Raw genomic sequence first — 24,471 nt, 5'->3', positions numbered from 1 at the left:
CTTTCTCATTGGTGCAGAGAGCAAGACACGCCTTTTTAAAACGTCACATCCTGTAAGATGGCGGTCGATACAAAAAAACTGCGGTTTTTTTTAATTTCACGAGAGTCATTTGTTTTCCCACCCACATTACGATAAATCGTATATCCCTTTCAATGATTGGTTAAGACCATCCTGCTTTCTCTGCCGCGATTGGCTCTCGAGCAGTCCGCCAATCCGGGCTCTGCTTGCGTGGACGCCATGTTGTTTCGGAATACCGGTGTGAAGATAACACCGAGCTGTGTTAATGAAATAAAGTTACCGAGTGCCATTCTCAAACAGGCAGATAATCCGCTTTTGAGAAGAAAATGTCTCTTTCAACCGCGCGCTCTTTCTTATCGGAGGCCGGCTACGGGGAACAGGAGTTGGACGCTAATTCGGCTCTCATGGAGCTGGACAAAGGTCTGCCATTTCAATGCTAATATAATTAACCGAAGCCAGCTAGCACGGTCAACTAACTAACTATGGCTAAATATGAACTTTTTTATCCATGCGTTCTATATAAGTAGTGAGAACTTCTTGAAATATTTACTTTTTAAGTGTAAAGTGTGTACATGTTATAGAACAGCTTGTTATCTGCTGCACTAGTTTTATTCACATACTTCCGGTTCACTTCATAACCATTCAGTCAGTTGTTTACATTATGGGACAAAAACATGATTAAATAAACGCTCATCTCGCCTGTATAATTATAGCTGAGCTTTATGAAAACGTTATATGGCACCTACATGAGGAAATCCGAAGTATTGTGTACTGTGGCGTGATATTGCTGCATGCCACCTATCTTGCCAACTCTATTCAGGGGAAATGATCTCGTGCACGCTCAAAATGTCGCGAAAACTCGCCAGATGACGTCATGGGCTAGTTTTTCACATTGGCTGGATTGTCATAATCGCTCGCCTTTGAAAAGCTGCTACGTGAAGAAGGCAGAGTCACTGAAGACTATGTAGGCGTTTTTACGTCTGCAGGGTTTCGAACTGAACCCGAGTGCGATTTCTTGTTTGGCGTGCTTCGTTTGTAAACGCAGCGGTGACGAAACAACCCGAACCCGAGGCGTGTCAGTGAGGTGGTCTTGGCGCGGCTGTGAACGAGCTTTCTTACGCCCGTGGTGCGAAAACAACCCGAACTGACGGCCCGTCCTGTATAGCGATGCTTGATGGGGATTGCGTTGCGTAAAAAGTGGCTCGCAAGATGAATCGCAGTTTTAATGGCACTTTTCCATCGCACAGTACAGTACGGTACGACTCGACTCGACTCTGCTCGCTTTTTTGGGGGGGGGCGTTTCCACTGTGGATAGTACGTGGTACTTTTTTTGTACCGCATCAGTCAAGGTTCTAAGCGGGCTGAGCCGATACTAAACATGAGCCACGCCCCGAAGGAATGGGGAATTCTCAAGGACTGGTTCTGTATTGTGCCTGAATAAATGTTATTTAATACATACCTAGCTTATGGTAATATTGTATTAATTGAAAATGATGTCATGCAGATAAAATTACAACAAAGGTTTCTGTCTTGGATTTTTACATCTCGCTTGTTACCGCTTTCCAAACAGGCGTTTATCGAAGTCACTCCTGTCGCGGCTGAATCTAAGTAAGTCATATCGAGCACTACGTAGGTTCCAGAACGCCGTTATTTTACATCCTTAATAGGGTCCGTGTTCAGTGAAGAGGAAAGGCGTTTGGAATACGGCCTGACCGTGTATTTGTACAGGGTTTCGATAATACAGTATTATTCCGAGGAATAGGCGAGTGGAAGATGGCACCCACGCTGAGGCGGCGCTAAACTGCAGTGGAAAAGCAAGCTCGGGAAAGTAGAACGAGTCGAGCCGAGTCGTACGGTGGAGAAGGTGGCGGTCGACGAGGTAAACCGCCTCGTTGGAATTTGTTCTGATGACCATATTTCTGAACATCTTTCAAAAATGCATAAAAACACTGAGGTATTTTACAAGGTGTTTAGCAAGCATCTCGAGGAGATGGGCTTTAATTGCTCTGTGGAACGTATAAATGAGAACTTACTATAACAAGAGCTAAAAAGAAAGCTCGCAGACCCGCTGTCTATCCGTCTTGGTGGATAACTGGTACGTGCGGAGCTTCGGGATATAAACCGGAACGCGCTGACCAACGTGAGGCCAGTTCACTCGGACGTGACGTGCATAAACGCATTTTATGAGGAGAAAATGCACCGTTGTGGCAATTTAAGTCCAGAACAAAGCACAGATCTACAGTTCTGAACAACCTCAAATACAGGACGCGAAGCAAACATGCCGTGTGTTTTGGTTTGCGGAAGACGTTTCTCTGTCGTGTGTTGCTGAAATGAGCCGTGAGGCGCGAGCTGAGCCGGAGGACAACCCTACGTACTGTTTAAATGTGACGGTGTCAACATATCCAGTGACGTCTGCGCTGATTATATTGTATTACCAGACCTGCTAACCTGTACACATTTTGTGTAGGAGCTCCTCTGTTTAACACGGGAGTACGCTCATACGAGTTTTCACTCAAAAAATATGCCAAAAGAGCAATCTTTCTCTCCTCAACGAAACTGGAGAAGAGCCAATAGACTAGAGATTGGCTGGTATTGATTTTATTATTATTATTATTATTATTTCTTTATAACCGATCCCGATCCCAGTTATTTGCATGTTTATGTGCCCGATAACTGATATACAGGGCCGATATTTATTTATTTATTGTTTTACTTTTGTTTTTGACACAAGGAGAACAACACCACTGAACTGAACAAACATTTTTATTTATAACCCTTTTGTCAATTTCACTTCCTCCTTGTAAACAAAACAAAACTGTTATTTATACGCTAATAAATAGAGGGGTCTGAAAGAGTGCAAAAAAAGTTACTAAAGTCTCTCTTTTTTTAATTTTAAATAAATAAACGCTTCGATGAGGTAAACAGATTACGTTACTGAGTGAGTTTGTCTCTATTTCTTAGCACCAAGCTGCTTAAAACTACACATCAAGCCCCAATTAATTTGTACATTAATAGCTGTTAATGGTCCTGCCCGCAATTCTCAAAACGCCCACACGATGGCAGTATTTGTCGGCGGATCAGATATTACAAAAAATGATAACCGATTATGGAAAAATGCTTAAATATCTCGAGAAATATCGATAAAACCGATTACCGGTCGATCTCTACAGCAGACGTATGAATCTGGAACGGTTTGTGGACGATTAAATCGTTTACTGCAGTGTTTTGAAATAGAAACTCTTTCCTCAGCTCGTACACGTAGGAGCGGTGACGTGAGCTGGAGAGCCGCATCGAGAGCCGGCCCCTCGCTAGATCTGACGTTAATAAACCCTTAATAAGTTTGTGTCTAAAATGTCGCCGAAACACCGCTTCCAAGTCCTGCGGTTAAAAAACTGTAGCAATCTCACCAACCCTTTCAAAAATAAATAAATAAATGATCTACACACGTGGATGTGTTGTACATCGCTCTTTTTGTTTATCCAGGACGAAAACGTTCACAACGCATACAATATCCAACAAATGCGCTTTGAGCCGTAGCTCTCGGTCATCGAGAGGTGGTTCCGTTACTGCGTAATCATTTTGCTTTCCTGTCTCCAACTCCAGGCCTGAGATCGTGCAAACTGGGGGAGCAGTGTGAAGCTGTGGTGCTCTTTCCCAAGCTCTTCCAGAAATATCCCTTCCCCATCCTCATCAACTCGGCCTTCCTGAAACTGGCCGACATTTTCAGACTCGGGTGCGTACCCCTGCAGTTCTTCTTCTCTCTCGTACTGTCCCGTTGTTCTGTCTAGTTAGCTATTAAAGACCCCGCGACTTCACCGCCTTCCGCTGCGCTAGCACCGGCCCGGTTTTATTAAAGTCTCGAGATATAGCACGGCCGCCAGTACACTTTTTAACAGTCGGGAAATCTATAACGACATCCCTAGTTGTTTCTGCACCGTGAATAGGAGAGTCCCACGTAATCACTCGACTTGCTGTGGCCGATAATCCGACGTGTCTGATGTCCGCTTTGCGCTCGGAAGCTCGAAGAGAAACGTGCTTTTATTTCATTGAAACCTTTCCACAGGAACAACTTCCTCCGGCTGTGTGTGCTGAAAGTGACCCAGCAGAGCGAGAAGCACCTGGAGAAGATCCTGAACGTGGACGAGTTTGTTAAAAGAGTCTTTTCCGTCATCCACAGTAACGATCCCGTAGCCAGAGCCATCACACTCAGGTACGCCGAGCCGCCGGGGTGGCGTCCGACACGCACGTACGACCCCGACGTCGCATTGTTTAGCCACGTTACGTGAATTCAGACAGAATCGTAGCGCACAGTGATTGTATTCTGAATAAAGTTTGCGACGGGGCTAATTATAAGACGGACGTACACACTGCCGGTTTATTAAAAGCGTTTATTTGACGCAGAATGCTGGGCAGCCTGGCGTCCATCATCCCCGAAAGGAAAAACGCCCATCACAGCATTCGCCAGAGTTTGGACTCGCACGACAACGTGGAAGTGGAGGCCGCCATCTTTGCAGCAGCCAGTTTCTCATCTCACTCAAAGTAAGAAGCGTAAGATTCACACCCTCGTGTTTAAAAGCGGTGCACGCTACCTTTTGGCATTTTCATGAAGTATTTTCCTTTTATTTATCGTTGTAATTATTATTATTATTATTATTATTATTACGAACGAGCAGTAACGTGGCGAGCTGTTCGTGTGGCGTTCCGCCGCTGCAGCGGTTTTGATTCGATTACAGAGTCATATTTTCTTTTTCAGAGACTTTGCAGCGGGGATTTGCAACAAGATCAGCGAGATGATTCAAGGTGAAAAATTGTTCCCTCCGTGTATTTCGCGGGGTTTCGAAGATGTTTGACTGTAGATTGATTGGCACCTGCCTGTGTATTTGTGTGTGAGTCTCTGTGTGGTAATAATTTTTTTTTTTTTTTTTATTTGTGTGTGCATTATTAAACTCGCTGCACCATTTTGTGAAAAATATACACCACCGCTCCAAAAAAATGACACACACATTCATTCTTTATTTTCATTTTCCACATTGTAGAATAATAATAAAGTCACCAAAACTCCGGAGGAACACAAATGGAACTATAGGGATTATGTTGTGATTAAAAAAAAAAAAAAAATCATTTAATATTTTAACACCTTCGAAGTCGACGCCCTTTTCACCGAGAATTTCCAGAAACGTATTCTCGGCGTTTTCTCGAGCGATTTCTCGAGGGATTTCCCCGAGATGCTTTTTAAACAGTGTTGAAGGAGTTCCCGCCGACGCCGGACTCTCAGCGGCTGCTTTTTCCGAATAACTCGCTCCGGGTCGTCCGTTTAATAACTTTTTTTTTTTTTTTTTGTAAATGAAATGTCAGTTTTCTAATGAAAGAAATGAATATGTCGGCACGATAACAGTTTTGTCTACGACGCTGATTTCAAACGTCTAATCTCACACCTTCAGATCAAAAGGTTTTTTAAAGATCATGAGAAGCATTTCAGTCTTCAAGTGTCCACAAACTTTTGACCGGTAGTGTGCATTAAAACTATTCCAAAATCCCAGTGCGTGTGATGGAAGAACTCTTATTAGCATTCATCATAACTCTGTGTGTGTGTGTGTGTGTGTGTGTGTGTGTGTGTGTGTGTGTGTGTGGCTCAGGCCTGGCCACTCCAGTGGAACTGAAGCTGAAGCTGATCCCCATGCTCCAGTACATGCACCACGATGCAGCTTTGGCCTCCCGGAGCAGGGAGCTGCTGCAGGAGCTTGTCTCCTCGTACCCCTCCACACCCATGGTGATCGTTACGCTGCACACCTTCACGCAGCTTTCCCTCTCTGCTCTCATCCACATCCCCAAACAGGTGCGTTTCAACCTCCTCTCCTACTGCACTCCAGATTAACACACAACGATACACTGCTGAATTCGGGCCACGGTTTTCCAAGCGGTACAGACCTGGTGTAAAATAAAACGACCCGGGGCACGACCTCAGCTCTGCCGAATTCTCAAACACTCATCGGTCAGAAACGTCGCGTTCGTTTCCGGGTACGAGACAAATCGTAGTAACGCCCTAAATGTACTGCGCCGTCGTGTTTACAGGAACCGGACCCGCTTGGCTTGATCTTCCTGTCGCAGCATGGCCGATCACGTCGTGTTCCGTGTCCGTTGTATTATTTCTTTTGCAGATCGATTTGCTCCTGCAGTATCTGAAGGAAGACCCGAGAAAAGCGGTGAAAAGACTCGCCGTTCAGGACCTGAAGCTCCTGGCGAAGAAAGCTCCTCACATGTGGAGCAGAAAGAACATACAGGTGAGAACATTCACACGTTCACTGAAGTGGGGAGCACAAAAGATGGATTTGACTTGTTTGTTTATTTGTTTGTTTATTTTTTATAAACTATGCATGCTGGTACACCAGATTGCCGCCTTGTGTGTCCTCCGAGTTTGGGTGGTGCGCTAGCAACGGAATTTAGCTCGCAGCATGGACTGAACGATATTATTTGATGGTTAATGATTAATCAGTTCAGATTTAGCGAAAACTGTTTTGAGTGTGTTGTGTTCTCTTATTTTATTTTATTTTTGAATGAGCTGTAGAGGTTCTTTTGAGTTGAGCTGAATTCAGATTGTGTGTGTGTGTGTGTGCGCGCGTGTAGATGTTGTGCGAGAGCGCCCTCAGCACCCCTTATGATGGTCTAAAACTCGGCATGGCCTCTGTCCTGTCTACACTCTCTGGAACCATCGCAATCAAGCAGTACTTTAGCCCTACCACAGGTAACACACACACACACACACACACACACACACACACACACGTGAGCGTCAGACAGAGCACGCACTACATGGACAGAGCTTACACAGATGGCTGCTACAAAGCTGATGGTCACCTTTTCGTTACTTTAAGACCTAGAGTACATATCGTGCTTTGTTTACTGTTGAAGTATTTCCAAGTACAAAAAAAAACAAGTACTCCTTTACGTTTTTATGTTTCATTTTATTTTTATTTTCATTTTATTTCATTTTGATTTGTAAACCTCGAAGGTCTTCTCTCTCATCCAGCCAATCACTGTACGCTAAACATCAATCGCCTCGGCTCGGTTTGGCATCCAATCAGTTTGATAAAAGAAATTGTGGCGGTTCTCAAGTAGTGTTGAACTTGAGGATGAACACGCCTGGCCCTACCTCGGTAAAATGCTTCAATATGCCGAAGTACGCAAAGACGCGTATTAAACGAGGCATCTCCTTCCCCATCCTAGAAATCATGAACGCTCATCTAATTTGAAAAAGCATGCTGAGGTAAAATGACCAGAATGTGTTTAACATTAACATTTAAGTTGGCTTGTTTTCTTTTAATTGACTAAAATAAAAATGTTTTTGACATATTGTGTGCGCCTTCACTTTAAAGTTGCATTAGGTAAGAGTCATTATTTTTAAGATACCTAAAGGTTAGGTAGGTTCGACGTTTGAAGGATTCTCGCTCATGTTCACGAAGCTCCACCCCCCAGAAAATGACTTGCAGGAAGCAGATCCAAACAGGGATTTCAACTTGATACACTTTTGCTAAGGTCACGGCTTAATCCGAGGTGTTTTTTAATTTAAAAAAAAAAAAAACAACAACCGTGTTCTACATGTAGTCCCCTCCGAACGTATTGGAACGGCAAATCCGATCCTTTCGTTTTCGCTATACGCTGAACGCATCTGTATTTTCTCCCATAGACAGCTCTCTGGTCTTCATGTTGGTTGATCGTTTTTTTTGTTTTTTTTTCAACAACAAATGCAGTCTTCACACTTGAAACCCAGGGCTCAGACCAAGTATAGACATTCAGAGCTGTTCATTCTTTAAACCGTCGGTGTAACAGGACACACCAGGGCTGCAAGAAACCACCGGTCAGTCATGTGTTCCAATATTTTTGATCACTCGAAGAAGGAAAAAAAAAAAAACCGAGTGCGTTCAAACCAAAGTTGCCGTGTTCTAAATGATTTAACACGCCTCGATGTAAATATGAGGAAATGAAAGCTGAAATCGTCCCATGTTCATCTTTCGATCTCAAACCCAAACGTATATCGCGAAAACAATCGATTTGACCTCGCTGTTCCGATACTTTCAGAGGGGACGGTGTCTTCTAGATTGTTTCTTTTTTTTTTACATCGATTATACCTGCAGCTGATACTTCAACATTTCTTAATTTTTTTTTTTACAGATTATGTGAAACACACCTACAAGTGTGACCCTCACTGTAAGCGCCGGGCTTCAAAATGAACCGGATAACCGTGTTGTTTACTTTCAGGTGAATCCCCACCGTCTCCTCACCTGACTGACATTGTCAAGCTGGCGCAGGAGTGCTGTTACCATAGCAACCTGGCCGTGGCAGCCCACGGCGTGACTGTGCTAGCTAACGTTGCCATCTCCTGCCCCGAGAAAGGTAGCGCCCTAACACACACCGCCCATGGTTAACACTGTAGCTGTGTCTCAAATCGTTTGTTTGTGGAACTCGGTCAGACGTACTGTACGATTAATGGATAAATCTACGTAGCGCAAGTCTTGGTTGGTTTACAAATAAAAAAGAATATATATGTGTATGTGTATATATATATATATATATATGTGGAGTGAGAACACACAAACTAGGCATCTTAAAGGTGGTAAAATGTGGAGTTCCCTGGAAGTTGTTACGATTCAAGATGCTTCTACCTTACAAATATCCTGGAACTATTCAGAGTTTGGGCTCCTTATTTATTTATTTATTCATTCATTCATTTATTTATTTATTTTTAAACAGGATAATTATTTACATCTTATTGACTTTTTAGTCAGTCCATATTGGGAATCTGTTTTCTGTCTCAAATCTGTGGTTCTGTCTGTGTACTCCATCGCAGAAATCATTGGGCCCTACACAGTGTGAGAAAATACACTAGCGGTCAAAAGTTTGCGGACGCGCGACTGAAATGTCTCTCGTGATGTTAAAAAATCTTTTTGATCTGAAGGCGTGTGATTAAAGGTTTTGAAATCGGGTGTCGTAGAGAAAAATATAATCCTGCCGGCGTACACGACTCGGAGCGAACTATTCCGAAAAGCAGTCCGGCGTCGGTGGGAAGTCCTTTAATACTGTTTAAAAAGCATCTCGGGGAAATTCCTCAAGAAATCGGGTGAGAAGACGCCAAGAATACATTTCTGGAAATTCTAGACAAAAAGCGTGTCTACTTTGAAGATGCTAAAATACAGAATTCCCATCGTTCCAGTTGTGTTACTCCAGAGTTTTGATAACTTTATTATTATTCTAAAATGTGGAAAAATAAAGAATGAGTGTGTGTGTGTGTGTGTAAACTTTTGGGTAGTGTGGTTTCAAAGTGGGGGCCGCAGCCCACTTGGAGGCCGCCAGGGGGCGCCTGGGCTGCCTCAACAATTTGGTGTGGAAAATAAATGAATATGATTTTTTCTTTCTCACTCTCAGACAACCACACACACACACACACACACACACACAATCAATTCCTAATGTAATGTAAAAATGTAAGCTGTAATTATTAATAAAAAAAAAAGGGGGATATATTCAGAGGTCTATTTTTAATGTGTTTTAAAGACATCTTGCAAAAGGGGGGCCTCGGTCAAATGTTAATGCCATTTGGGGGGGCCTTGCCCTGGGAAAGTTTGGGAACCCCTGGTGTAATTCATTCTGTGCTATTCGAGACATTAGGCCATGGTTTCCTCTGGTCTTTCTTCTGCTTCACCGTCTCTCCGTCTTGTTCCTGTTTGTGTAGATGTTGTACAGTTGGAGCAGGACACGGTGATGGGGATGGAGTCTTTACTGTTGCTGTGCAGTCAGGACGACGGCGCGTCCGCTCAGACCACGCTGAAAGTGAGTGTGTACACACTCGTTACACTCGAGCTGGTTCAGTTCAGCGTGTCCGTGGATCCCAATTCAACGTTAATATTTTTACGCGACAAGCGTAGATAACAGTCTTTATTTGATTATGGCCTTGTTCATATACAACAGGTGTACTAAACATTTTAGCCAGCTGAGCCCCTTAAATAACCTAAATAATGTCCCTTGAGGTATGAATTAGGCTATCGATTTTATAATTAACTGCACTAATTTTTTAGCTTTTTTTCTTTTGATGATTTTCCACTTGTTTTTCACATAAGCAATCATACTTACAGTGGTATATTTGACCGTACCGTACATATGTATCATAACACCGTAACAACATAATTAAGGCGTTTGAATCGTTTGAGTACGACTCATGCATGCTGATTCTACAGCACATATTTAGTTTAGACGTATTGCACATGGTAGAAAAGGGGATTCTTACAGGATTGTCCGTTTAGAGGAATTGTTATATCTTCTTCCCACCGCATTTGTATTCATTGTTTTTCTCTCCAAATACCACCTCAGGTTTGTATATGTCGTATGCCCTCGTCGCAAAGTCTTAAATTATGTTTAAAGTACCATTTAAAAAGTAAAACAGAAATCTTCACACCTCTTTCTTGTGGTTGCCAAGTAGGGACGTTTTTAAATAAGTCGCTCCTGCTTTATTTGTGCTCTTGCGCTCTCTCTCTCTCTCTCTCTCTCTCTCTCTGTGTCTCTCTCTCATTCTGTTCACATCTGTGTTGCTCTTCCTCTTCCACTCTTTCTCATTTTCTTCCTAGCTTCCATTCCCCTTTCTCCTCTTTCGTTTACGCTCAATCTACCTCTCGGTCTTAACAAATTACACGGAATCCTAAAACAGACTTTTAATCTCTCTCTTTTTTTTTTGAAACGAGCTTTGATCGAGTGGCGCTCACCAGATGCCGTGTAGGTCATTCGAGACCGTCTCACTGTGCTTTCGTGCTAGAAGGTGAAGACCCGACTCTATGCGAGTTCCGCATGTTCTGCAAGTCCGCGCTTTCCATTAAACATATTTTATCGGACTGTCCTGCTTTTGATGCAGGTAGACAACATTTTCATGTAGTAAGCTCACTTAAGGACTTGTTTAGTAAGATTTCACCAGAAAAGGATTTGGAATTATTTTTTTTTTATCATGTGTAAATGTAAAACATCTCTCATAATCTTAACTGCTGTGTTTTCCTTTCATTTCGTTTTATTTTTTATTGTATTTATGCATGGCGTTTTTGTAAGTCCGTTTTTGCCATGAAGATAGCCGCAGATGCTGACATGGCAATAAAAGCTACACTACTACTACTTCTACTATTATTACTACAACCTCTCATTCTTTCCCTCAATTCTTTGTCTCTCTTTCTGTCAGATAAATGTGCTTGATAAAATATTTTTTAGATATAGATAAAACAGTCCAGTTCTTTCAATATGTCTCTCTCTCTGTGTCACTCAGACGGTGCTGGTGTGTCTGGTGAGGATGCTGAGGGCGCGTCCTCTCCTCAGTCAGGTGTGCGTGGAGTTCCTCTTGGCCCAGCTGCACCACTCCTGTGACTCGGCTTGCGTCGCTATCTGCCACGCTCTGGCCGCCATCGTTACTCAGCTGCCCGTGCTGGGGGAGAGCATGCTGGGAAATCTACTGGAGCTGTACAGCAGTGCCACTCTCAGGAGCTCTGATAAACAGCAGGAACTTTTGGTTGGTGTCTACACTTGAAAGAAATCATTTGCTCACCAAAGTAACGAACACTTTTTATTAAGGTTTCGTTAAATATCGGATCTGTTTAATGGGGTTCTTCCGCTCTCTCGGTTTCTCAGGTCTGTTTGGCCACGGTGGTGTTTGTGGCGAGTCAGTCGTCTCTGAGTGCTGAGGTGAAAGACGTGATTCGCCCGCAGCTGGAAGCCTCGGCTAACGGCTGGACCGTCTACCGCATTGCGCGTCAGGCCTCGCGCATGGTGAGCTGCACGCTAAGGCTCTGACTCCGTTAAATACCGAGGCTAATATTTAAGCTTTTTTAAAAAATATCTATATATTTTTTTTGTATAAATAACTTCAATTATCACTCAGTATATTAAATTGAACAACTTTTCAAATCTTGAGAGAAATATAACGGTCTGTAATATTCAAAAGCCATGGAAAAATGAGCCGTCGCATGTCGGGCAAATGACGGGCCCTGAACGTGCGGTGCTGGCCAAGTCTTTAATTTACACCACGTGTCAAACTCGAGGCCCGCGGGCCAAACGTGGACCGCCACGTCATTTGATCCGGCGCGCGAGAACGTGATCGGTGCAGGATTGTCTTAACATACGTTTTTAAAATACAGACGAGTTGTCACGCCCCTAGGCGTGTGATACTGACGCAAAAGGGACCCTTCCACGTCTGAATGAAACGCTCTGGATTCTCAATGGACTCCAACGTAAACCCGTCCGCGGCGGTAAGAGACGCTCAGAGCAGACGCTCCGGCCGTCCGTTCGCTCCAATAATAACCCGATCACGGCGGTAGATGACGCTGTGAGCTTCAGTCTGATTGGAGAATCGTCGGTGGTCAAGGATTATGGGTAATGTAGGCCTTTCCTCGATCCAGAACATACAAATAAAACTTTATTTCTCAGAATCGAAGGAGAAAAAAATCATACTGAGGGCCACATAAACTACATCTGCAGCAAAGTCCCGTCAAGGCGATTTTGGAATCGAGAAATCCCCACAAAGGAAATTTAGCAACACGGCGGGCCGAAGAGACACGCAGCTGTCTAGCTTTTTTATCAGCTGTGGATGAAAGCACAGACAACATGGATACAGCGCATCTATCCATTTTTATTAGAGGCGTGAAGCCGGACCTCTGTGTCACTGAGGAGCTCTTGGATGTAGCTGCCGTGCACGGGGCCACAACGGGCCGGGACAGTTTTGATGCAGTGGAGAAGTCCGTAAGTAAAAATAAACTGCCGTGTGGGACTAAGTACAGATGGTGCACCTGCGACGTGTGGAGGAAAAGCAGGCTTGGTTGGACTAATGAAGGAGAAATTGCAAAAAAGTCACTGTCACACGCCCCTGATAACGTATCAGTGCATCATCCAGCAAGAAGCTCTGTGTGGAAAGGTTCTGGAGCTGGATGATATCATGACCACGGTCATGAAAACAGTGAACTAACAGTGAACTAACCTCATTTTGCTGATGTGGCCCTCGGTGAAAATGAGTTTGACACCCCTGCTTTACGCGGTACACAAACGTTCAGGCACCCGATTGCTCTTTCTTTAATTTGTAATGATAATAATAATAATAAGGAGAAGAATAAATAGCAAGATTATCGTTTGACTCTCATTGCAGGGCTGCCACGAGTTCTCCAGCGAGCTGTACCAAAGTCTGCGCACGCGCGTTGCCTCCGAGCACTTCTACTTCTGGCTGAACGCGCTGATGGAGTTCTCGCAGGCCGAGCACTGCCTGACCAGCCTGGCTGACGGAGACTACAGCGGAGCCATCAGTGCCATCACCGATGCCCTCAAATCCTACCAGAAAGGCTTCACTTCCCTCACGGTCAGTCTAGTACAGTTCACAGAAACGCCCCGAGGTCGAGCCCTCAATCCAACCGTTCGGATATTGAGGCTCGTTAGTCAAACGTGTACAGTAATACAGTTTCGGCCACGAAGCTTTTCATTCGTGAACTTTGCACTCACGGAAAACATTCCTTGTTAAAATCGCCATTGTATTGTAGTTCTAACTGACTTGTACTTCATTTTATTATTAGTTATTGATGATTGGTTTACACCCAAGCAATTCAGATCAATAGGCTGATAACTATAATAACGTAGTAATCAATAATAATAACTTGGCTTGGGATTTTCCCCCAGCTGTAGCAAAATGGAAAAACAATAAATCAATCAATCAATCAATCGATCAATCAATCACAGATCCTCCTGACTATACTTCACCGACCCCTTTGAAAATCATGGCTTACGTCTAATTGTTTAGTGGTTGTTCTTGTGTACGTTGGCTGCAGTTGTATTATTAATCCAGAAATGACAACCTCTGAACGTCTGTACATGCACCAGCCTTATCGTCTTTCGCTGTTCGATCGTGATTCGTCACGGGTTCTCAAACTGTCTTATATTTCGCTCTTATTTCCGTGTATGAAGAATTGCAAAAACGTACTCGAGCGCTGTTTTTTTTGCGCGTGTCCGTGTGTATCCAGGCAGCGAGCACCCCTCTGAGTCCTCTGACGTTCCAGTGCGAGTTTGTGAAGCTGCGAATCGACACGCTGCAGGCTCTGGCCCAGCTTATCTGCACCTGTAACAGCCTAAAGACGAGTCCTCCACCTGCCATCGCCGCCAGCATGGCTCTGTCGTCTGGGAGTGAACTGCAGCGCTGCGGACGCATCTCCCAGCAGGTGCGACGCACACGAATACACAAACAGAAACCAAACATTTACACTCGTCATTTTTTTTCCGGTCATATTTTTAACCGAACCCTTACGCTGTCCCTGCAGTGGAAGGGAATTCTAGCAGGAAATGTATCATATCTTTACATCTATTCAAACTGATTAGACATGACCTTTTCTCTCGCACAGATGAAGCTCTCCACGGATGAATTCCGGAGTCTTGCGAGTCGCTACGCTGATTTGTACCAGTCCTCCTTCGACGCTGATTCAGCCACACTCCGAAACGTCGAACTGTATCCTTTAGGGCAAAGACGGACTCGGACAAAGAAAGAGAACAAATTGAGAACATGTTATGGGTACAGGTGTGTGGGGGGGGGAGACATGAACATTTCCGATTGGCTGGTGCGTGCGTGTGTTTTTAGCTCCGTTCGGACAGTGTCTTCTTGCCAGTTTAAAATCCTTCAGATCTGACGGTTGTGAGCGAGCACAACACGAACAAAGCCCGTGCGGTGTTGTTTTGAGTGCTCTCATGATCAGCAGTGTCGCTTTGTCCACGTTGTGTTCTCTTCTCTTAGAACTGCTATAACGTGAAGCAGGATTTTAAACCAGCAAACACACACACACACACACGCTGTCCACAAAACAAAGCTGAGCAACATCTGACACTATTTAGGACCAGTGAAAACGAAACGCAACGTTTCCCTCAACTCCTTCATTAGGCAACAGCAGAGCTGCCTGCTTATTTCCTACGTGATCGAAGCTTTAATACTCGACCCTCACACTGCCAGGTAAGAGCGAACACGCATGCGCAGAACTTCTGTGAACCTCGACTGAGTCTTAAAGCCTGAAGCTTTATGACCATATTACAGGGGTTAGTAGGAATTTTTATTGATGCTTCACGCCCAACTAGTATGAACTATTTAAAAAAAAAAAAAAAAAAAATCCTATCTAAACGTCCCAGTATAAAATGACATGGACACTAATAGGCTTTACTGAAATCTGTCAAACTTTAAACACAGGCCAAAACAGGTAAATGAGATGATGAACGTGGTCTGGCTCGAGAATATACAGTATCGTTGATGCTTTATCGGCATGAATTGAGCTGACGCCATTGAAGTCCCTGGATTCTGATGCATCTGTTTTTACTGAGTTCTTGCTCGCATGGTCTGTTTGCGCCTGAGCACCACAGAGAATGCCTTACTAATCAGTAAAAGTGTACCTAGTGCCCAGAACCTCTTGTCTATAATGCTTAGGTTGAACCATCTCCGCTTGCACAATTCCAGTTCTCCTTGATCGTCCGTGTTCTGCATGAGCGCTGGAGCATCCTGGGATTTTTGGCCCGAAACATGCTAATCGAGCATGCTTGCTAAACTATGATCCCCTGTTCATCTGGAGTCTGAAACGTTTCTAACTTGACGCTTGATGTTTAATATAACGATCACGTCTCACGTTCGTTAATAAGCCTTTTTAATCACGTCGCACTTCTTAATTCCCTGCGAGTACGGTGTACCGTGTATACAACACGAAGAAATGTTGTTCACGTTCCTCATCCTGTGTGTAGCCTGGTCAGACTGGTACTGTGTTTTCACGCCGTTGCACCGGTTTGTTTGTCCCAGCTTGCAGGATTTTGGCCCGCTGAGTTCAGTTCAAGCAGAGAGCAAGTATGAGCGCAGGATGCAGTCTGTGTTCAACCTCGTGCTGGAGGAAGTGGAGACGCTGAGCAGGAAGCACCCTCCTGTTTCTTACCTGGTAAATTACAACGCCACTGCTGGAGTGGCCGACATATAATCCTAGCTTTCCTGCTTATTAGTAATAATAATAATAATACAGCTTAATACGTCCATTGTTGACGAGCGACTCTTCCTCCTTTGGTTTCTCTTCAGCACACTGGCTGCCTGTGTGACGCCGTCATCGCTCTGCTCAAAGTCCCGCTGTCCTTCCAGAGGCATTTCTTCCAAAAACTGCAGTCCACCAGTATCAAAGTGAGTCGCTGCTCTGTATGACGGTTACCGCATGATGATCAGTGCATGCTTAGTCATTACGATCTCAGTCATGAAGTGTTCAGCGATCCAGATGGTCGGTTTCGTATTGTTCCTATAGCAGTAGTGACTTTATACAGCGTCTCGAATCTGTAGCATGTTTCTATAAGATTATTAGGGATTCATTTGTCAAAGATAATTGTCTATTTCCCTCTCGTAACCAGTCCGTTCATTCCTTTAATTTCATTACGATGGTAGCACTTTCCGCATGTTATTCCCTGTAACATAGCGGATAATAATCGACACTTCTAGTCTATTCATATTGGCACGAGATAATTATTGTTTCGTAACGATTTTCTGAGACATATCATGAGTATATTCTTTCAATTCTATTCTATTCTATCAATAATTATGTCCTTGACTATTCGGACATACTCAGAGAAGACGAGGTAAGAGATGGAGCAAAATGAAAAGTAAATACACTACCGGTCAAAAGTTTGGAGACACTCGTGTGAAATGTTTCTCACGATCTTAAAAACCTTTTGATCTGATTTTATTTAATAAAAAATTTTGTCAAAATTTACAAAAAAAAAATCATTGAAGAAGCTGAAATACTAAATTATTTTTTATTTATGTAAATTAACGTAATTCCCATAGTTCCATTTGTGTTCCAACTTTATTATTATTATTATTATTATTATTACTATGTAATGTGGTGGGGGGGAATAATAAATAATGAGTGTGTGTACATTTTTGACTGGTAGTGTACGTGTATTTTTGCATGAATGTCACACTTGGATGTATGGCATTATTACATGTACTATATAACGATATTAATTATTTAAATAATCATTTAAAAAAAACGTATCGCGTGTAAAAAGCACGGTGGACAGATGTAGTGTAGTGATATCACGCATATGTGTTATCGTGTGTATATGTATCGTGAACACGTAAGGGATAATCCACGGGTAGGGGCGCGTTACGCGATTTTGCCGCACGACGTTGAGGAAAGGAAGCACCCGAAGTGAAGCGGACGACTACATTCGAATAAAACTCGTCATTTCTGACCTTCGACTAGAAGAGAACACGGAAAACTCGGGCAGTCTCCGCAACCCGTGGTCATTAACAGTAACGCGGCTGCTCACGGCACAAACGGTTAACAAAGTATAGCTTTAAATGAATTCTACTGTATATACGAGTATTTGCTTTAGATCAACAATCAACATATGCAGACTTGTTCGCTCGTTAAATACCGATGCCGAAAAGGACATCGTTCCCAGTTCAGCGAAAGTATCAGTCTTACAAGCTGTGACCTCATTTCCTGTTTGCTCCCACAGCTGGCTCTGTCTCCATCTCCTCGCACGCCCAACGAGCCAATCCCGGTGCAGAACACCCAGCAGTTGACGCTAAAGGTCGAAGGAGTCATTCAGCACGGCTTCACTCCCGGCCTCTTCCGCAAAATCCACTCGGTCTGCCTGACCGCCAGCGCCACGCTGCAGTCCAAACCTGCTCCGGACTTCAAGGTGGGGTTAAAATCCCAAACCCCGATCAAACGATTCGGTTACAGCTTACAATGTCATACAGTATGGAAGAGTTACTGAACGTAATCTCTGACTACGTTTACATGGACAGCGGTAATCTAATTATGGACCTTATTCTGAATAAGACGTATAATATTGTGATTAAGGTGTTCACATGAGTCGATTTTAGAATACTCCTTTCATGTTCCCGTTTTACATGTTACAGAACATAGATCGATTAACGTCTCACGTCATTACGTCACTGCGCCACGCGTACTTACCGTCTATATAGTAGCCATAATGCATGTATTTCGCCTACTATATAGTAGGCAAGTACGCGGTTTGGGACGCAGCCGTGCTCTCGTTTACCGTAAAACGGTCGAGCGCTGCCGTGTGTGTACGTGTCCTGTCGCACAATGCGGTGAGAACTCTCACACGACGTTAATAGTGTGATTAAGGTGTGTACATGTCTGTAACGCACGTCGATAAGGCGACTAAAACAGGAACACTCCACACGTCTTAATGTGATTTGTGTTTACTTCGAGTATGACTTTAATCAGATTAAGGTCATCAGTAATCTGTTTACATGCCAGTTTCTTAATCAGAGTATCGGGTTAATCGGGTTCATATCGTATTGCTGTTGTCCGTGTAAACGTACTGATTGACTGGAGATAACAGAGATACCGATGAAAGCTTATTCATTATTCATCAAGATCAAGTTCTTATTATTATAAAATGTGAGGGGGGGAAATTTAAATAAAGAATGAGTATGTTGCATTTTTTAAAATACTTTCTTTACTTTGATATTTTATTTAATGTCCACAAAAAAATTCGATTTATTTTTTATACATAAAAATAAATAAATAAATAAATCGGCCCAGTTGCTTCTAGTCAGTTTGTAATTTTGTAAAAATGAAATGAAATAAAAAGGTATCATGATGTCCGCAATATCTCAGGCAGGTGTAGTGCGAGCGCGTCCATGACGATACTGATCTCGCACAGACACATCACCCAGCCCTAACTCCTTCATATTTTCCCTTTTAGGTTCCTCTCGAGTCCAAGGCCAATGAGATCGAGCAGCGGGTGGAGCCTCATAACGACTACTTCAGCACTCAGTTCCTGCTGAACTTCTCTGTGCCGGGGAGCCACAGTGTGACGGTGGAGGCGTGTGTGGTGGACGAGAGCGGGGTGCAGTGGAAAACCGGGCCCACGAGTACAGTGAGCGTGAAATCCATGGAGGATCCGTTCTCGCAACAGCTCCGCCATCAGCAGGCTGGAGCTCAGGCAGCTCAGCGCAGCGTCCCCGCCCGCTTCCAGTAACGTTTCGGCCTTGCGTTTCGGACGCCCGCGTTTGTAGTCCGTCCCTCTACCGTGCACTCGGCGTCCATTCACACTGACGAGTCTCGCGCTCGAGTTCGTCTCCGTCACTTGGACTCGGCGCAGACCGTACGTCTTGAAACGCGGGAATAAAACACGACAGGACACGCCGTTAGAGGGGATTCGACCATGCCGTTATCGCTTTGATTATAAACCTGTCATTTTCTAGAAAATGAATCAACATCCATTCCACCAATCCGATTCGAGACTTCAACAAATGGTAGGAGTGAAAATGTCTACTGTATAACTTCTACACGTGACTGATTTACTTTCCTTTAAAGAAGCAGTTTGTCATTTTTGTGCTTCCTGCTGCGTACGAGGCAAAACACATGCCCGAAGAGAACTTTCTACCCCTCCAGATCGACCCCGCCCTCCTCCGATAAAACTACGCGCACAGTGTAAAGCGCTTTGGAACACGCTGAGGTTCAAGAAAAGCGCTTTATACGTGCAGACCAGACCAGTAAACAATAATAAGTGAAATAAAGGCAATGTTCGGTGTGACGACCAAAAAAAAAAGTAGTCTCTGGAGCAATTAGTGCAGTTTTACAAGTGTTATTGAGCATGTTGCAGAACCAGACACGGACCTTCTGGAGACTCTGACTCGCTTCTTATTTTTGCAGCAAAACCCAGCAGCCTTCATCATTAATTTCTTTACTGACGTACAAACATGTTTCTGTAACATTTCATTTTGTGTCTGGAGAACTGATGTTGGGGAATCTAAAATGTTTTTATACTGACTCGATAATGTAGAAATCATAAAATAAAAATCTATAACAAAGTTTGTACTAAAAGAAATAGAGTGCCTAAAACTTTTCGCGCAGTACCGTGTGTGACATTATTATAACTGCGATCATGTGGTCGATTAAATAAGCACAAGGCTGAGGATCGGATCTGTACAATATATCCTGTTGTCTGTGAAGCGTCATGTAGGCGTCTCTGAGGCTAGGAGTCTCTGGGGCTAGGAGTGTCTGAGGCGAGGAGTCTCTGGGGCTAGGAGTCTCTGAGGCGAGGAGTGTCTGGGGCTAGGAGTCTCTGAGGCGAGGAGTCTCTGGGGCTAGGAGTCTCTGGGGCTAGGAGTCTCTGGGGCGAGGAGTGTCTGGGGCGAGGAGTGTCTGGGGCGAGGAGTGTCTGAGGCTAGGAGTCTCTGGGGCGAGGAGTCTCTGGGGCTAGGAGTCTCTGAGGTGAGGAATCTCTGGGGCTAGGAGTCTCTGGGGCGAGGAGTCTCTGGGGCAAGGAGTCTCTGGGGCGAGGAGTCTCTGGGGCTAGGAGTCTCTGAGGCGAGGAGTCTCTGGGGCTAGGAGTCTGGGGCGAGGAGTCTCTGGGGCGAGGAGTCACTGGGGCGAGGAGTCACTGGCGCTAGGAGTCACTGGCGCTAGGAGTCACTGGCGCTAGGAGTCTCTGGCGCTAGGAGTCACTGGGACTAGTCGTCTGGCTAATTAGATGACTAATGATGAGGTGTCGAGTTCATCAAACCTCTGGAATCCGTAACTCGTTGTTCAGTTCAGCAGAATGTAGTACGCCGCTGTCCACTCCCAGTCACGCCTACACCCCTAAAACACCTCCGGTGCCACTTTTTGTGTCTATTTCAAGCGTAGCAACTGTTCTACAGTCTGCTCCATAAACATAAGGCGGAATACGGACGAGCACTGTGGAATAAATTCTCTGATGAAGCGACTGCGAGACTCTACTTGTTTCCACTAACGTTATATTGACATCATGCACTATAGCGCACTGTGTGTGGATTTGTGACATCTCCGAAACACACACACACACTACAGAATGTATACACATGAATGCCTTCATTGTGTGATGTTTATTGAACAAATATACAAATTGATCTTGATATACCACACACACACACACACACACACATATTCACAGCTCTCTTTTTACTGCTAATGTATTAACATTTAGAAAAATGATCAGACGTTTCAGGCTCTCTCGGGAGGTGTGGCCTGGCAGACCCAGTAAACGTGGTGTGGCTTTTGTGCCTGTCAATCTCGCTGGTGTTCCAGTCAAGGCCCAGTTGTGATATGTAAAGCACACTGTGACGTATTCTGTTTAAAAATGTCCGAACAGGTGTTATAGTATCAGACCTCGGTCCTGGAGAGCCACAGCACTTCAGTTCCGTATTTTTTCCCCTGAACACACACTGTTTCATTGTTTTCAATATATATATAATATAACATTCTTCAAATGTACACTAGAATACAATAGACCAGTTCTCGCCCAAATGGACATGTTCAGTACCCATTGTTGAGCAATTCTACACCATGACTCTTCACAAAGCTCCTTTATCTACTTTCCCCCCCCCTCCACTCTCCTTATTTATTATGCTGCACTTAGGGAGCCAGGCACCAAAGGTGAGTAGGCGTCCTATTGGAATTTTATGTCTTCTATTTATTGTTATTGTTTGTATACTTTGATATGTGGCAGACCAGCGAACACATCATGGGCTTTTTGTGAAATTTGCCATAGTGACAGAGGACGGTCTCAGCTGCCTACACAGCAGTACTGACCTGCACTACTCAAGTGCTACGGTACCAGCAATAAGGCACATTTTTATATACTTTTACAAGAATAACTCAACACAGTGTCACAAAAACCTGATTCTGCCTTCCTCTGATTCTTTGCCACGCAAAGTTCAACATCTACTATAATGGTAATTTCCACCAGATTGGGTTTTTTTTTGTCATTTTGACTACAAATTTTGTCCAGTCAACACCAGCAGCATGAGACCAACCCAAACTAAGACAAATTCCTTGCATGTATAACATTCCTGGGGGGGTTGGATTTAAATTGATTTACTTTGGGGTGTTGAAACCATTTCTCAGTCATTCGGCTTCCTCATATTTTTGTTGAATTTTTTCAACTTTTTTTTTGGGGGCGGGGGGATTCCCGAATTGTTTTAGGTGTTATTTTAGATGCTTTGTTGTGTTTTTAAGCAGTGCATATAAATATAAATCTAAATACACTTGTCTGATTTATTGAGAGTTGATGTTATTGGTCAAGGGCAGCGGTGGCTCAACGGTAAAGGCTCTGGGTTACGGATCAACAGGTCGGGTGTTCAAGCCCCAGCTCTGCCACTGTTGGGCCCTTGAGCAAAGCCCTTACCCCTCTCTGCTCCAGGGGGGCGCTGTATCATGGCTGACCCTGCCCTCTAACCCCAACTTCCTAACATGCTAGGACATGCAAAGAAAAGAATTTCACTGTGCGCTAATATGTATCTGAGACAAACAAAGGCTACTTCTTAGTCACAAAGCTGACGGACAGCATTTCACTGTTGTCCCCCCCATCCCCTCCCCCATCCCTTCTCAGAAAGCCGGAAATCACAAACGTGATTCAACCGGAAATCACACAAAGGTGCAAAGAACTAAGACTGGAACCCGCTCGTTTAGTAATTGTGTTCCTTGTTTGGCCGCGTGGTGGCGGTAGACTCACTGGCGTTGCTCTGGCAACCCACATAATAGCGAAGAAGAAAAATTAAAGCGGAGGAAGACACGCACGAAGAAGAAGCAGACGAAGGCGACCGTTGCGTTTTCCTCACGACGCTCCTCCATCTGCAAAAGTCTCTGCTTTTCCGTTTGTTAAAAGGACCGGTAGGAACGATTCATCCGAATCGATTCCGCGTTTAAGTGGTCCGCTCGGTGTGTTATCCGGGGGAACAAAAACAACGGGATTCTACCTTCCTGTATTATTATTATTATTATTTTATCTTCGCGCGACCTCGTAGTTTTTTTTTTTTTTTGGAGGGGATTTGACATCAGCGAGCGGCATCACCACCACCTTCATCCTCATCATCAACAACTTGGAGGCCAGAAAGAAGATTCATCCGTGTGTTTATTTCCTGCTCGGATGCATCGCAGAAATTCTTCTTCCGGCGCTATTGATTACTCGATGCTTTGATTGATCGGTCGATTGGCTGAAGCAGATGCAGCGGGAAGGGCTCGTGCACACCGGCGTGGTTGACATGGCAACGACTTCTTCAACGGCCCGGATTATTTAGCTGTATCAAATATATATATATATATATATAATCTGTACTAATCGCTGTAATCTCCATGTGACTTTGCATCAGTGTGTAGTTTAGCCCAGCTCCCCTCAGCTGGCTCTTTTCTCCTTTCATCGTCCGGCATTTGCTCCCACTGTGAGTACTGACCGTGTCTTCTACATACAGCTAGCTGTGCGCACTCCCTCATCATCTCCCACATCAACACACTCACCTTCACCTCTCAGAAATGTTCTTTATTATGATTATTATTATTATTGGCGGTGACCTCTAGGCTGTTCTCATCCTTGTGGACGGAGCTCCCCAGTGCGCATGTGGCCCTCAGATGATCCTCCTCTAATGAACTTGATTAATGCTGGATTTGAGCTCCTCTTCAGTGTAAACAACAACATCCCCCTGTGCTGGTCGGCTTGGTTTAGCGGTAGTGACCTTGTACAAGTCTGTAACGCTGTCTAATGGTCAAAGTCCTGCTGAAGCTTGGCCCTTTTTAGTCAGAACCAAGCGGCAGATTCCATGCTTCATGCGGCGAGGCAGCGTTAGTTACACCGCCTGATGAAATTTTAATGGCCTGGCCCTAAGTATGTGTTCAAACGCTGCTAATGAAACACGTTTAGGCGACACTGAGCCGCGTCTTGCCGGGGTTAAGTTTGTTGTTTTGCATGTTTTATGCTAACAGGTTAGCCGTCTGCTGCCTGGTTCTGTCTCTGCTGGAAATTTTCTCCACAGACTTTCTTTTTTTTTTTTTTTAAAAATGTCGTCTGTTTCACTGCCGGGTTATTTGCTGTCGCTCAGACAATAAGAAGTGTACACGCTGAAAGGGTTCATGCTGTTTGGGTTGAGAGCCTGAAATATTTTGGTGGGTTTACACTTTGAGTTCTAGAGTTTTATTATTATTATTATTATTTTGCCAGTTTCCAGGTCAGAGGTGAAGTTTGAGTAGGAGAGGTCTGTGTAAACCGGACCGTTCTGGTTTTGTTGAGCCTGCTGGGGTTCGGACCGTCGTTTGGGGATATTTGGACTGAGACAGTGTTTTTGGTGGTTGTGGTATTTCTGGTTAGGGTTCTTGGATGTAAGGGGTATTTGTGGTCAGGGTATTTTTAAATTTAGGAGGTATGGTGTACAGAACTTTTAGATTTAAGGGGTAGCCCGAGTGTGTGTGTGTGTGTGTGTGTGTGTGTGTGTGTGTGTGTGTGTGGGGTCAGAGCTTTTAGATGCAGAAGCTGTTGGTGGTCAGAGTTTTAGCTGAAGGGGGTATTTGGGCTTAGTGGTATTTGTGATTGGACATACTTGGTTGTAAAGACTGTAGAGTGGGGGTACTTCTGGTTGGTGGTATTATTTGTGGGGGTATGTGTGGTTGG

General features: G+C 44.2%; 2 protein-coding genes across 4 annotated transcripts in view; both read left to right on the top strand.

Moving 5' to 3' along the window:
• The first annotated feature begins 113 nt into the window (after window positions 1-113).
• ints7 (integrator complex subunit 7) lies at window positions 114-20,025 on the top strand. 2 transcript variants are annotated; one of them, XM_053613560.1, is made up of 20 exons: window positions 114-438; window positions 3,622-3,751; window positions 4,082-4,228; window positions 4,420-4,557; window positions 4,772-4,818; window positions 5,655-5,854; window positions 6,177-6,299; window positions 6,643-6,760; window positions 8,275-8,409; window positions 9,746-9,843; window positions 11,315-11,554; window positions 11,674-11,811; window positions 13,181-13,387; window positions 14,043-14,237; window positions 14,418-14,521; window positions 14,948-15,016; window positions 15,845-15,977; window positions 16,112-16,210; window positions 17,545-17,730; window positions 18,772-20,025. In XM_053613560.1, the coding sequence occupies exons 1-20, from the start codon at window positions 345-347 to the stop codon at window positions 19,045-19,047; spliced, it is 2,877 nt and encodes a 958-aa protein (XP_053469535.1). In that variant the 5' UTR covers window positions 114-344; the 3' UTR covers window positions 19,048-20,025. The 2 variants fall into 2 exon arrangements, with proteins under 2 accessions (XP_053469535.1, XP_053469536.1); XM_053613561.1 differs by lacking the exon at window positions 3,622-3,751 and having other exon boundaries at window positions 369-438; window positions 18,772-20,024.
• A 2,416-nt stretch (window positions 20,026-22,441) lies between these two features.
• lpgat1 (lysophosphatidylglycerol acyltransferase 1) overlaps window positions 22,442-24,471 on the top strand; it is a 57,141-nt gene continuing 55,111 nt past the window's right edge. For both annotated transcript variants that reach the window (XM_053613870.1, XM_053613871.1), the window contains exon 1: window positions 22,442-23,251. The gene's annotated coding sequence lies outside the window, so the exon portion shown is untranslated. The remainder of the gene's footprint in view (window positions 23,252-24,471) is intronic.

The sequence above is a fragment of the Ictalurus furcatus genome, chromosome 25, assembly GCF_023375685.1.
Source record: "Ictalurus furcatus strain D&B chromosome 25, Billie_1.0, whole genome shotgun sequence".
Lineage (NCBI taxonomy): Eukaryota > Metazoa > Chordata > Actinopteri > Siluriformes > Ictaluridae > Ictalurus > Ictalurus furcatus.
This window is presented reverse-complemented; position numbering and strand designations above follow the sequence as displayed.

Excerpts from the sequence above, each read along its gene's own strand:
- ints7 (XM_053613560.1), top strand. The coding sequence starts at position 345 with ATGTCTCTTTCAACCGCGCGCTCTTTCTTATCGGAGGCCGGCTACGGG. Across the intron at positions 4,558-4,771 it reads AGTTTCTCATCTCACTCAAA|AGACTTTGCAGCGGGGATTT; the intron begins GTAAGAAGCGTA and ends TTTCTTTTTCAG. Across the intron at positions 9,844-11,314 it reads CCGCTCAGACCACGCTGAAA|ACGGTGCTGGTGTGTCTGGT; the intron begins GTGAGTGTGTAC and ends TGTGTCACTCAG.